This window comes from Primulina tabacum, chromosome 4 (assembly GCF_025594145.1).
Source record: "Primulina tabacum isolate GXHZ01 chromosome 4, ASM2559414v2, whole genome shotgun sequence".
In the NCBI taxonomy this organism is placed as follows: Eukaryota; Viridiplantae; Streptophyta; class Magnoliopsida; order Lamiales; family Gesneriaceae; genus Primulina; species Primulina tabacum.
This window is the reverse complement of record NC_134553.1, coordinates 28,751,744-28,765,314: the sequence shown is the minus strand read 5'-3', so window position 1 is coordinate 28,765,314 and position 13,571 is coordinate 28,751,744. Positions and strand designations below refer to the sequence as shown.

Sequence of the window (13,571 nt, the reverse complement as noted above, 5' to 3'; positions counted from 1 at the left end):
ATTTTCAATCCGAGTATAGATTCTTACTCCTCTTGTCACTAGCTTTCAAAGGATGTAAGTTTTATTGTTTTCTAGCATGGTTTGAAATTCAGATGTTGGGAGAATTATAGTATGATTGATAATATGTGTTCGTGGGTTTACGGTAAACGTATAATCGAAAACGGATTGAAGAAAAGATACCATATGTTATTGTTCTCATTTTCCCAGCTTATATGGAATGAGTTGTGCAGAATTCTGGGGTTATGATATGCATATGATTGTTGTTATGAATTGATGATATTGATCTTACGAGGTTTAAGTTGCCGGTATATCAAGATTTCACTGTTATGCCGTTGAAATGTATTGAGATTGCATATTGGTATTTTTACGTTGAGTTGGAGGTTGATATATTGCATCTTATACATGTTATTTCATATTGATATTGAGGGTTTTGAAGATTGAGATTGATTTCATCAAACCAAACCTCGAGAAAAGAAAGGTATAAATCAATGTTGAACCGGGAGATATGACTCGAGTCAGATTGAACTGGAGTTTCTCTAAACCACATACTAGATTGTTTATGCTTTGATATGTTATACTTTGTCTATTGAGTTATAGAAATGCACTTGAGATAGATGAGTCTTTGGCAGAGGTGCCAAGTTACTAGATGTTCGGGGGTATCGATGTGCGTAGGAGAAGAGTGACTCCTATTGTGGATATTCGATACAGAGAGGACCGAAGTCTAGGAATAAGACGTACCGCCACCCCGATTGGGAGAGTAGGTGCTAGATTTGTTGCGTCTTATTCACACCGGGATCCCTAGACTTAGATATGAGTCGAGTCGAAGAGTTTTATCTGTATTCACTAATGTGTCATAAATTATGATTCATGTTCTTTGATACATGGTTTATGCTTTTGTGTATGATTTTATGCATTACATGTTTTATACTTTGATTTATTCTCACCGAAGTTTCCGGATGTTGTCGTGTTTGTATGTGTGCATGGCAACAGGTGGGACAGGATCAGTAACGAGAAGAGCTTGAACGAGTGATGATTAGCGTGGTGATCCGGGCTTAGATGTGAAACTGGTGGTTTATTCCTAGACTTGTAGTGAGGAACAACAACACTAGTTATGTAACTTGTAAATGGGAATAAATTGTAAGTTGATCATGTGGCGTAGACTTTACCTTTGATATTGTATAATAAAGAAACTTAACTTGTTGTATGCTTGTATATATTTTAGCTAGAAATGCTTTGATGTATATATATAAGGAATTTTTTTTTGTAGCATATACAATTGATCAAATTAGTCCCAAAGATTAAAGAAGACGAATTAGCACCCGAGTCCCCACAACAGGTGGTATCAGAGCAATAGGTTCCTTAGCCTGATATAGAAGCGAGTGAACGGGGTAGAGTGAGTCCTCTTCCTTGCTTACTTGTTGATACTAGCATGGGAATATTGTATTGTGATTATACTTATGTTCTATGCTAGCATAAAAACATGTTTTATTGTTTTGAAATTACATGTTTTTGCTTGATTTATTTAGTTGATTGCAATGTGTACTTGTAAAGAATGAATCAGAACCGATTCTGGATCAGAGGTAAGATGATCAGAGGAGGACTGAGACATATTAAATATAGTTGAGAACTAATCCTTTTGATAATCAGATATGCCTCCTCAAAGAGCAGTAGTCAGGGCGCCAGAACAGGGCAGTACATCCAATGATCCTATGGATGTGACAGCTACACCTATGGAAACATTGCTGAAACGATTTCAGTCATTCAGACCACCGACACTGAAAGGCACCGAGAATTCTGTTTATTGTGAGAGCTGGTTAGATGATATCGAGATGTTGTTTGATTCCCTCAACTACACCAATGAACGAAGAGTGAAACTGATTGGGCATCAATTACAAGAAGTTGCAAAGAATTGGTGGATTACAACCAAGAGAGCGTTGGAACCGAGAGGTACAGAAATTACTTGGAAAGTCTTTAAAACTGAGTTTTATCAGCGTTTCTTCCCAGTGTCATACCGGAAGGACAAGGGGGCAAAATTTGCAAACTTGAAGCAAGGGCAGTTGAACATTGAAGAGTATGTTGCTAAATTCTCTACATTGCTACGTTTTGCTCCACACGTGGCAGAGAATGACGAAGTTGTTGCTGATCAGTTTATCAACGGCTTAAATCCTGATATTTTTACATTGGTGAATACGGGACGACCAAACAACTTTGTTGATGCTTTGAACAGGGCGAAAGGTGCTGAAGCTGGCTTGATTAAGCAGCGAGGAGCATCGTATATTGCTTAGACCCCGAGACCTCCACAGCCTACCGCACAATTTGCACAACTTACTCCTAAATTCGAGAGTGGTGGTAGCAGTAGTGGTAAGAAAGATTGGTTGAAAGCTAGAGGAAAACAGTTCAAGAGATCTGGCAGTAGTTCATCCAGTTCCAGTGGCCCGAGACAGAGTGGATCCTAGCCAGAGTTACACAGGTGTGTATTGCACTACTTATGGGGGAAGGCATCCCATAGAGCAGTGCCAAGGAGTGACTGGTAGATGCAACGTTTGTAAACAGCAAGGACATTTCGCTAGAGTATGCCCACAGAGAGGTGCACAGCAATCTCATAGTGTGTGATCATCTGGTTCAGTAGCTCAGATGGAGAGACAGGCATCTTCTGTACACTCTTTTCAGCCATCACCTGCACAGTCCCAGTCGAGGCCAGGAGGAAGTCAGACAGTGAGCCAACCTCCAAGACAGCAGGCCCGTGTGTTTGCATTGACCGAAGAACAGGCCCAGGACGCACCTGATGATGTTATTGCAGGTAACTGTTTTCTCTGTGGTTACCCTGCTTATGTATTGATAGATACTGGTGCATCTCATACATTTATAGCTGAACGATTTGCATTAATGCATGCCTTGCCTGTTGAGTCATTATCTACTGTAGTTTTTATTTCTTCTCCTTTGGGGAGTGGTTTGATATCAGTGACTTCTATTAGAAATTGTATGCTACCGTTCGAGGATAATGAGATTGGGTTAGATTGCATTGTACTTGGATTGTTTGATTTTGACTGTATTATCGGTATTGATATGCTGACCAAGTACAGAGCTACCGTAGACTGTTTTCACAAGATTGTCAGATTCAGACCGGAGATGGCCGATGAATGGAAATTCTACGGTAAGGGTTCCAGATCTCGGATTCCTTTGATATCGGTATTATCTATGATGCGATTATTACAGAAGGGAGCAGAAGGATTTCTGGTATATTCAGTAGATGTACTGAAAACGAGCCCTTCATTGGCAGATTTGCCAGTAGTGTGTTAATTTGCTGATGTTTTTCCGGATGAGATTCCAGGATTACCTCGAGCCCGAGAGATAGATTTTGGCATTGATCTCATACCAGGTACTGGTCCTATATCCAGAGCTTCGTACAGAATGGCGTCAATTGAACTGAAAGAATTAAAGACTCAGTTAGAAGACCTTTTGGCCAAAGGATACATTCGACCGAGTGTTTCTCCTTGGGGCGCTCCAGTATTATTTGTTAGAAAGAAAGACGGTTCCATGAGGCTCTGTATAGATTACCGGCAACTGAACAAGGCTACTGATGCGAATCCTCGTACGAATGAAAGCAAACATGATTATTAGAATCGCGCCCTCAATTCAATATCGAACAAGGATCGATTGTGTTGTCCCGATCTTTTGAAACAAATAAAGATTTGTGATATTCACCTCTAAGCGATTAACACTTAGCAACAAACATTAACGATAAGAACAATTGAATTTCAAACGAACCTTCAAAGATCTTGTTTTGACAATCCGTACGAAAAACAATCGACAAACGCCACAAAGATGAAAATCTTTGATAAGTTTTATTTTGTTTTCTTCTTGTGAAGAACAAAGCTAAAAGCTTTGAAAATTGAGAGAACCTCAAGTTTTTCTTATATCATTCAATAATGTTTCGTTCATAGTCCTTACAATGCATTATATAAACAATAAAATACAAGAAAAGTTGTGTGAAAAGGCTTAATAAAAGTAGATAACAATTTTGACACGGAAGGACGCGCGGTAGCGCGTGATCTCGCGCGGTGGCGCGCGAGATTCTGTCAAAGCGCAGCGGTGGCGCCGAATTACGCGCTGTGGCGCTGGCATGGGCGCGCGGCTACGCGACTTTACGCGCGGTCGCGCGGCCTGTGCTGTCATTCTGTTCGGCTGTGTGCACATGATCTGCTCTTGACCAGGAAGCCACGCGCGGCAGCGCCGGTTGTGGCGCGGATGCGCGCCCTTGCGCGCGGGGGCGCCATTTGTGGTGCCGCGTCTTCTTGCGCTGGTTCTTGCCAACTGCTGTACTCTCGGACCATTTCGCATTCACATGCTTGATTGTTTGGAACTCCTTCATTATATTCTTTGTTGAACTCAACCACTTGCTTAAATATGCTTGATTCATCATATTTAATCACAATCAAGCTTGAAAGTCCAAAACAACAATGCCACTTAAATCTTCCCCCAAACATTTGCACACAGTGCCTAGCCAGATTCATATCAGCTACGGTAAAGAATAAATAACCTTTACCTCGTATCGATGATTTATTTGATAAGTTGCATGGTTCTTCTATCTATTCCAAGATCGATCTGAGATCTGGATATCATCAGCTGTGAGTCAGAGCTTCTGACATATCGAAGACATCGTTCAGAACCAGGTATGGACATTATGAGTTTATTTTCATGCCGTTCGACTTGATGAATGCTCCAGCTGTATTTATGGGTCTGATGAACCGTATATTTCAGAGATATCTGGATGATTTTGTGATTATTTTCATTGATGATATCTTGATATATTCGAAGAATATGATTGATCATGCTGAGCATCTGAGAACTGTGTTGAGAACTCTGAGGGCTGAGACATTGTATGCAAAATTGTTGAAATGTGAATTCTTGTTGAGACAGGTTGTATTTTTGGGTCATATCATATCTGGAGATGGTATATCAGTTGATCCCAGCAACGTTGAAGCCGTGATTTCATGGCCGAGACCGTCATCCGTACCAGAGATCCACAATTTTATGGGTTTGGCAGGATACTATCGACGATTCCTTAAAGATTTCTCCAGTATTGCTAAATCGATTACATAGTTGACTCAGAAGAATGCTACGTATGTGTGGTCCAAAGAATGTGAGTCCAGTTTTCTTGAATTAAAGAAGAAGTTGACCAGTGCTTCGGTGTTGACTATTCCGTCAGGTACTAGTGATTTTCTTGTATATTGTGATGCTTCTCACAGAGGATTGGGTTGTGTTTTAATGCAACGAGGTCATGTTATCGCTTATGCCTCATGACAACTGAAGACGCATGAGACTCGATACCCAATTCATGATCTTGAATTGACGGCCATTGTATTTACTTTGAAGATATGGCGACATTACCTTTACGGTGAGGAGTTTGAGATTTATTCTGATCATAAAAGCCTGAAATATCTGTTTTCACAGTCTGAGTTGAATATGAGACAGCGAAGGTGGCTTGATTTATTGAAGGATTTCGATTGTGAAATCAAATACTATCCAGGAAAGTCCAATGCCACTGATGCATTAATTCGTAAGGTATGTTCTTTATCCTTATCGACTATTGGCGTTTCGAATTTGATAGAAGATTGTTGTTTTTCTGGGATGGTATTTGAGACAGATCGTAGGCCATTGCAATTATATGCTGTTCAAGTCGAACCAGGGTTGATATTGAGAATTAAAGAAGCACAGAAAAATGATCAAAATATTCAGAAGTCGATTGAGATTGTCAGATCAGGGCATCAATCTGAATATCAGGTTCGTGATCTTGTGTTATATGTGAATAACCGTCGTGTGGTGCCAGATATTTCAAACCTGAAGGAACAGATTTTGACAGAAGCACACTGTAGTCGATTTAGTATTCATCCTGGTGGCAGGAAGATGTACAATGATCTGAAGAAACAGTTTTGGTGGAAACAGATGAAACTAGACGTTGCAAAGTTTGTGTTTAGATGTTTGAATTGCCAACAGGTGAAAGCAGAAAGGAAGAAACCCGTGGGTTTACTACAGAGTTTATCCATTCCAGAATGGAAATGGGATCACATTTTCATGGATTTCGTTACGAAACTACCACGTTCTTCCCGAGGCTGTGATGCGATTTGGGTTGTGATTGAAAGATCGACCAAATCATCATGCTTTATTCAGTACAAAATGACGTACAAATATGATCAGATTGTAGAAATCTTTGTCCGAGAGGTAGTTCGATTGCATGGTGTGCCAAAGTCTATCGTATCAGATCGTGATCCGCGATTTACTTCACACTTTTGGCACAGTTTACAGCAGGCTCTAGGTACGAAGTTACATCTAAGTATCGCATATCATCCACAGACGGATGGACAGTCAGAGCGGACTATCCAGATACTGGAGGATATGCTTAGAGCTGTAGTGCTAGATTTTGGTACTAGTTGGCAAGATTCATTACCTCTTTGTGAATTCTCGTACAACAATAGCTATCAGAAGAGCATAGAAGTGGCACCATTTAATGCGTTGTACGGCAAGAAGTGCAGATCTCCTCTGTATTGGGATGATATCTCTGAGGTACCTGATATTGGGCCTGATATGATTCGAGATATGACGGAAAAAGTGAAGCTGATTCAGCAGAGAATGAAGACGGCTCAAGATCGACAAGCCAAATATGCGAATATTCGACGTAAACCGTTAGCGTTTGAGCAGGGGGATAAAGTATTCTTGAAGATTTCTCCGTTTAGAGGCATTGTCGGATTTGGCAAGCAAGGAAAGTTGTCTCCTCGTTATATCGGTCCGTACGAGATTCTCAAGAAGATAGGAGATCGTGCCTATCGACTCGCATTACTGCCTTCTTTATCTGGGATACATGATGTCTTTCATGTATCTTTACTGAGGAAATATCTTCCTGATGCTTCACATGTTATTCATCCAGATGAGGCGGAACTTGATGAGATGCTGAGTTACTTAGAGAAGCCGATTCAGATTCTTGATTGTAAAGAAAAGCAGCTCAGAACGAAGATTATTCCGCTTGTGAAAGTTCAGTGGAGTCGTCATGGCACGGAAGAAACTACATGGGAAACCGAGTCAGACGAGAGACAGAGATTTCCCGAGTTATTTCACTAAGGTGAGTATTCTTATATAACCTCTGTTCTCCATTCCTCATGATATCTGATTTGATTGCCTGTGATTTCGGGGACGAAATCGTATCTAAGGGGGGGGGGAGAAATTTAAGGCCCGAGATTTTGATTACTGTAAAATGAAATGAATTGTTGATAATTGAGGTGATTATAGACGGAACGGATCGGACCGAGAAAGCCGGAAAGAAAAAATTAAAGTATGTGCGAGGATGAGCCTCGCGCATATGCGCGACCCAGCCGGGCGCATATGCGCGAGGTAGGCAGAGAACCTCGCGCATATGCGCGATATGAACTCGCGCATGTGTGCGAGGGTGGCAGAGAGTTGTGAAGAACCTCGCGCATATGCGCCGAGCGAGGGCGCGCATATGCGCGAGCTGCCGAGACTTACACGCGCCGAGACAAAGTGTCTCGCGCATATGCACCGAGGATGGTTGCGCATATGCGCGAGATGTTTTGTGTTAAGGTGAAGCCATTTGCCCCTTACATGCAAGATATATATATGAATTGTACTTCATACTTCAGCTATTTTCAGCAGCAAGAAACGAGAGCAAAGTTCAGAAAATCCTCAAGTTTCATCTTAGCTTAGAATTGTGAATTTTTCAAGATCTAGCCATCCGATTTTCAATCCGAGTATAGATTCTTACTCCTCTTGTCACTAGCTTTCAAAGGATGTAAGTTTTATTGTTTTCTATCATGGTTTGAAATTCAGATGTTGGGAGAATTATAGTATGATTGATAATATTTGTTCGTGGGTTTACGATAAAAGTATAATCGAAAACTAATTGAAGAAAAGAAACCATATGTTATTGTTCTCATTTTCCCAACTTATATGGCATGATTTGTGCAGAATTCTGGGGTTATGATATGCATATGATTGTTGTTATGAATTGATGATATTGATATTACGAGGTTTAAGTTGCCGGTATATCAAGATTTCGCTGTTATGCCGTCGAAATGTATCGAGATTGCATATTGGTATTTTTACGTTGAGTTGGAGGTTGATATACTGCATCTTATACATGTTATTTTAGATTGATATTGAGGGTTTTGAAGATTGAGATTGATTTCATCAAACCAAACCTCGAGAAAAGAAAGGTATAAATCAATGTTGAACCGGGAGATATGACTCGAGTCAGATTGAACTGGAGTTTCTCTAAACCACATACTAGATTGTTTATGCTTTGATATGTTATACTTTGTCTATTGAGTTATAGAAATGCACTTGAGATAGATGAGTCTTTGGCAGAGGTGCCAAGTTACTAGATGTTCGGGGGTATCGATGTGCGTAGGAGAAGAGTGACTCCTATTGTAGATATTCGATACAGAGAGGACCGAAGTCTAGGAGTAAGACATACCGCCGCCCCGATTGGGAGAGTAGGTGGGAGATTTGTTACGTCTTATTCACACCGGGATCCCTAGACTTAGATATGAGTCGAGTCGAAGAGTTTTATTTGTATTCACTAATGTGTCATAAATTATGATTAATGTTCTTTGATACATGGTTTATGCTTTTGTGTATGATTTTATGCATTACATGTTTTATACTGGTATTTATTCTCACCGGAGTTTCCGGCTGTTGTCATGTTTGTATGTGTGCATGGCAACAGGTGGGACAAGATCAGTACCGAGAAGAGCTTGAACGAGTGATGATTAGCGTGGTGATTCGGGCTTAGATGTGAAACTGATGGTTTATTCCTAGACTTGTAGTGAGGAACAACAAAACTAGTTATGTAACTTGTAAATGGGAATAAATTGTAAGTTGATCATGTGGTGTAGACTTTACATTTGATATTGTATAATAAAGAAACTTAACTTGTTGTATGCTTGTATATATTTTGGATAGTAATGCTTTGATGTATATATATAACGAATTTTTTTTTGTAGCATATACAATTGATCCAATTAGTCCAAATGATTAAAAAAGACGAATTAGCACCCGGGTCCCCACAAAAAAGGTGCTGAATAACAATTTAGTCCCCATCGCTGCATGCAGATTCTTCCAAAAAGATGATGTAAATCTCGGATCAATGTCAGAAACAATAGATACAGGAATCTCATGCAGTCGCACACTCTCTCGAATATACAATTTGTCATACTCTGTCATAGTGAATGTCGTCTTGATGGTTAGAAAATGTGCTGATTTCATAAGAAGATCCACAATCACCCATATAGCATTAAACCCCTTGATAGTCCTCGGCAATCCCACAACAAAGTCCATAGTAATATTTTCCTATTTCCACTTGGGAATAGGAAGTTGCTTAAGCTTCCCCGCTGGCCTCTGATGTTCGGCTTTAACTTGTTGACATGTCAAACACTCGGACGCAAAACGCAGGATGTCTCGTTTCATGCCCGCTCACCAATATAACAACTGAAGATATTTGTACATCTTCGTGCTTCCAGGATGAATGGAATACGGTGTGTCATGAGCTTCCTTCATAATGAACTCTCTCAAAGAATCACCACTAGAAACCCATAGTCAATCTTGATAACGTACTATACCATCCACCTCGGAATACAGTTTCCAACACTTGGTTCGTCTCACAATCTCCACTTTTGCAATTGTTCATCAGAATACTGTCCCTCACAGATTCTATCTCTCAAAGTCGCCTGTACTGTCATGGTGGCAAGATTAGGGGCCTTGTCCCTAGCATACACTGTAATCTCAAAACGCTGTATCTCGGACTATAGAGGTCTCTGAAGTGATACATAAGTAATAACTGCTGTCTTCCGACTCAATGCGTCCGCTACTACATTAGCTTTTCCTGGATGGTAGCTAATGTCACAGTCATAGTCTTTCACCAACTCTAACTATCTTTGTTGTCTCATATTCACCTCTTTTTGTGTGAAGAAGTATTTCAAACTTTTATGGTCGGTGAAAATCTTGCACTTCTCCCCATATAAGTAATGTCTCCAAATCTTCAATGCAAAAACTACTACTGCAAGGTCAAGGTCATGAGTGGGATAGTTTTTCTCGTGAAATTTCAACTATCTTGATGCATAGGCTATAACATGATCATTTTGCATTAAAACCGCACCCAAACAAAGTTTCAAAGTGTCGGTATAAAGAACATATTCTCTTTGCCCTGATGGCATCGATAATACTGGCGCTGAGATAAAAGCTTGCACAACTTGTCAAAAACTGACTTGGCACTCGGATCTCCATACAAACTTTGCATTCTTCTTTGTAAAGGCGGTCATGGGTACCACAATAGATGAGAATCTATGAATAAAATTTCGATAATATCCAGCTAGTTCCAATAAACTTCCGATCTCGGTTACGCTCTTCGGTACTGGCCAATCTTTCACTGCCTCTACTTTACTTGGATCAACCTCCACTGCATCCCTATAAATGATGTGGCCTAAGAACGCCAGTCTGTCAAGCCAAAAGTCACACTTGCTGAACTTTGCATATAATTCCCTATCTTGCAGTACTTGCAGTGCTGTCCTCAAATGCCGACTATGCTCCTCTTTACACTTTGAATAGATCAAAATATCATCAATGAAGACTATAACAAAATGATCCAGATACGGCTGAAATACGCAATTCATGAGATCCATGAAGATCGTTGCCGCATTGGTCACCCCAAATGGCATGACCATAAACTCATAGTGCCCATAAAGAGTCCTAAAAGTAGTCTTGTGAACGTCGGACACCTTCAATTTCAACTGACGGTATTTAGAACGAAGATCTATCTTTGAGAATATTGATGCTCCTTGCAACTGATCAAATAAGTATTCAATTCTTGGTATTGGATATTTATTCTTGATAGTGACTCTATTCAGCTTCTGATAATCAATGTAGAGCCGCCTAGTATCATCCTTCTTCTTCACAAACAATACCGGTGCGCCCCACGGGGGACAACTAGGGCAAATGAAACCCTTGTCTAGCAATTCTTGAATTTGATCTTTTAGTTCTTTCATTTCAGCAGGTGATAGACGATAAGATGCTTTAGAAATGGGTACAGTGACCAACATTAACTCAATTGAAAATTCCACTTCACGGTCAGGTGGAATGCCAAAAACATCCTCAGGAAAGACACTAGGAAAATCTCTGACAATATCAACATCCTATAACTTCTGACTGATAGGAGCATGTGCTGTAGTGACAAATTCTAGAAAATCTTGGCAACCTCTTCTTATAAGTTTCCTCCCACACCTACAAAAGATAATGTGCGGCATTCACTTGTTCCTTGCTGCCTCAAAGACAAAAGATCTCCCACTAGGCGGTCGAACAGACACTGTCCTCTGTCAAAAATCTATCGAAGCTCCATTAACTGATAACCAATCCATACCAAGTATAATATCGAATTCAGGCATATGAAGTATAATAAGATCTGCCCGAACCACATCTTTATATAAACGAAGCTCTAGATTCTTCAAAATACTTGTACTGAACATTTGATCACCGGAAGGAATAGAAACTTTGAAATCCAATCTCATATCCTCAGGTGTAATATTCAGTCGCTTAACGAAAGTCTCGGATATGAAAGAGTGTATAGCTCTCGAATCCAACAATGCATAGGTGGCTACACCTAGAATGAATATCCTCCCTACGTAGAAAACGTTTTTAGATTTATTCATATTGAAGCTTAAGAAATTTGTATCATAATTTTCCCTAAATTTTATGAAGATTATTGATTGGAGCCTATTGTTCCTAGGAAAATTCACAATTTCCCCCTTATAATTTCCGATTAATAGCATTTTGACCCTTCAATTCTTCGAAATTTGGATTTTAATCACCCAAAATTTCGAAAGTTGCTATATGACCCCTTAAATTTTCGGAATTTTGATTTTTAGGTCCCTAAAATTTTGAATATTTCATTATGGTCCTTTGAATTTTTGAAAATTGCATTTTGGTCCTTATAATTTTCTGAGATTGCATTTTGTCCTTACAATTTTCAAAAATAGCATAATCATTTTCGATTATTTGCTATTTAATCCCTCCAATTTTTGAAAATTTCTAATCATGCCCTTGGTTTTGATTTTTCTCAATTTTAAGCCGTAAACTTTCATTTGAAAATGCTTTTCTTCTTTGCATAACTAAGGCTCAAAATGCAAGTCCAGTTTCTATAGTTTCCATTTTCATTTCTTAGTACCAACTAAGGTAGAGCATGAAACCTAATTTACGCTAGGTTATCCTTAATCCCAAATCAATCCTAATAACCAATTTAATATTTCATGAAATAAGGCAATAAAAAACGTTAAATAACTAGGTTACGGTGATAAGGGTCATGTCTGGCTCCTCTTTACCCTCCTCGACATGCATAACATAAGCTCTTCCCACTGTAGGTGCTTTCTTCTTTGGGAAATCCACAGCTTTATGTCCTTCCTACTTGCATATGAATCACCTAAAATTTCCCCACATGAATTTTCCATAATCTAAGCGATTGCATTCCTTGTACAGTGGTCCCTCTGCAGGTTTCATTGCTCCAGGTTGTGGTGGTTTCTGTGGTCTTGGTTTCTATACTTGTCCTTGGGGCTTTTGCTGCCCTTGAGCTCTAGGAGGTTCCATCTATGGCTTCTTATTCGGCTGAAAATTCTGCTTGTGTTGCTGTATTTTGCGCTGCATCACAAAATAAATCTCTTTCAAATCTTGCTCGGCTTTAAATGCATAGCCATTGGCAGAAGCAAAATCCATATGTCATATCATCATCACGTCAAGACGTATAGTTGGTCCTAGACCATCCAGAAAATGTCTAAGCTTCTCGGAAGCATCCCTAGAAATGAGGGGCACAAAGTGACATCCCCTATCAAAATTCCTTACAAACTCAGCCACAACAGTGTCTCCCTGACGGAGAGTCATGAATTTCCTCTTCAAGCGTCCTCGGACGTCAGCAGTGAAGTACTTCTCATAGAATGTTTCCTTCAATCGAGCCCAAGTAAGAGTAGCAAGATTAATACCATGCTCAGATCCTTTCCACCATAAAGAAGCATCATCCCTAAACATGTAAGTAGCACACCTCACGCGGTCAGCATCCCCCATATTCAGATAGCAAAAATGCACCTCAAGTGCTCGAATCCAACCCACAGCAGCAAATAGGTCAATAGTGCTAGAAAATTCCTTCGGCCCTAGCCTTTGGAACTGATCATAGACGTCATGTTGTTGCCTAAGAGACTGCTGAAACTGCTGCTCCAAGAAACGAGCCATGCCCTCCAGTACAAGTGTAGCAGCATCCCCATTAGGAGGCGAGGGTGGGATAGGATCAGTTAATGGAGGAAAAGTGTTAGAAGGGGGGGTTGAATAAACACTTATGATTTTCAAAACCTTTTCGACTGATGAGTCAGTTTAGTGATAAACTGATACTCGGGAATCTTGTAAGTCAATATCAATCAGTTAAAAAATAGTGTGTGGAAACAAACTGACTGATAGATAGAATATAAACTGAAATACGAGGACACAAGATTTTATGGATTTTCGGAGATTTCAAATACTCCTACGTC

The 13,571-nt window shown here is 39.9% G+C and overlaps 1 protein-coding gene across 1 annotated transcript; it reads right to left on the bottom strand.

The window, feature by feature from the left end:
* Positions 1-12,771: 12,771 nt before the first annotated feature.
* Positions 12,772-13,278, bottom strand: LOC142541936 (uncharacterized). The gene has a single exon (XM_075648383.1). It carries the CDS (start codon positions 13,276-13,278, stop codon positions 12,772-12,774), a length of 507 nt encoding a protein of 168 aa, XP_075504498.1.
* Between the last annotated feature and the right edge of the window lie 293 nt (positions 13,279-13,571).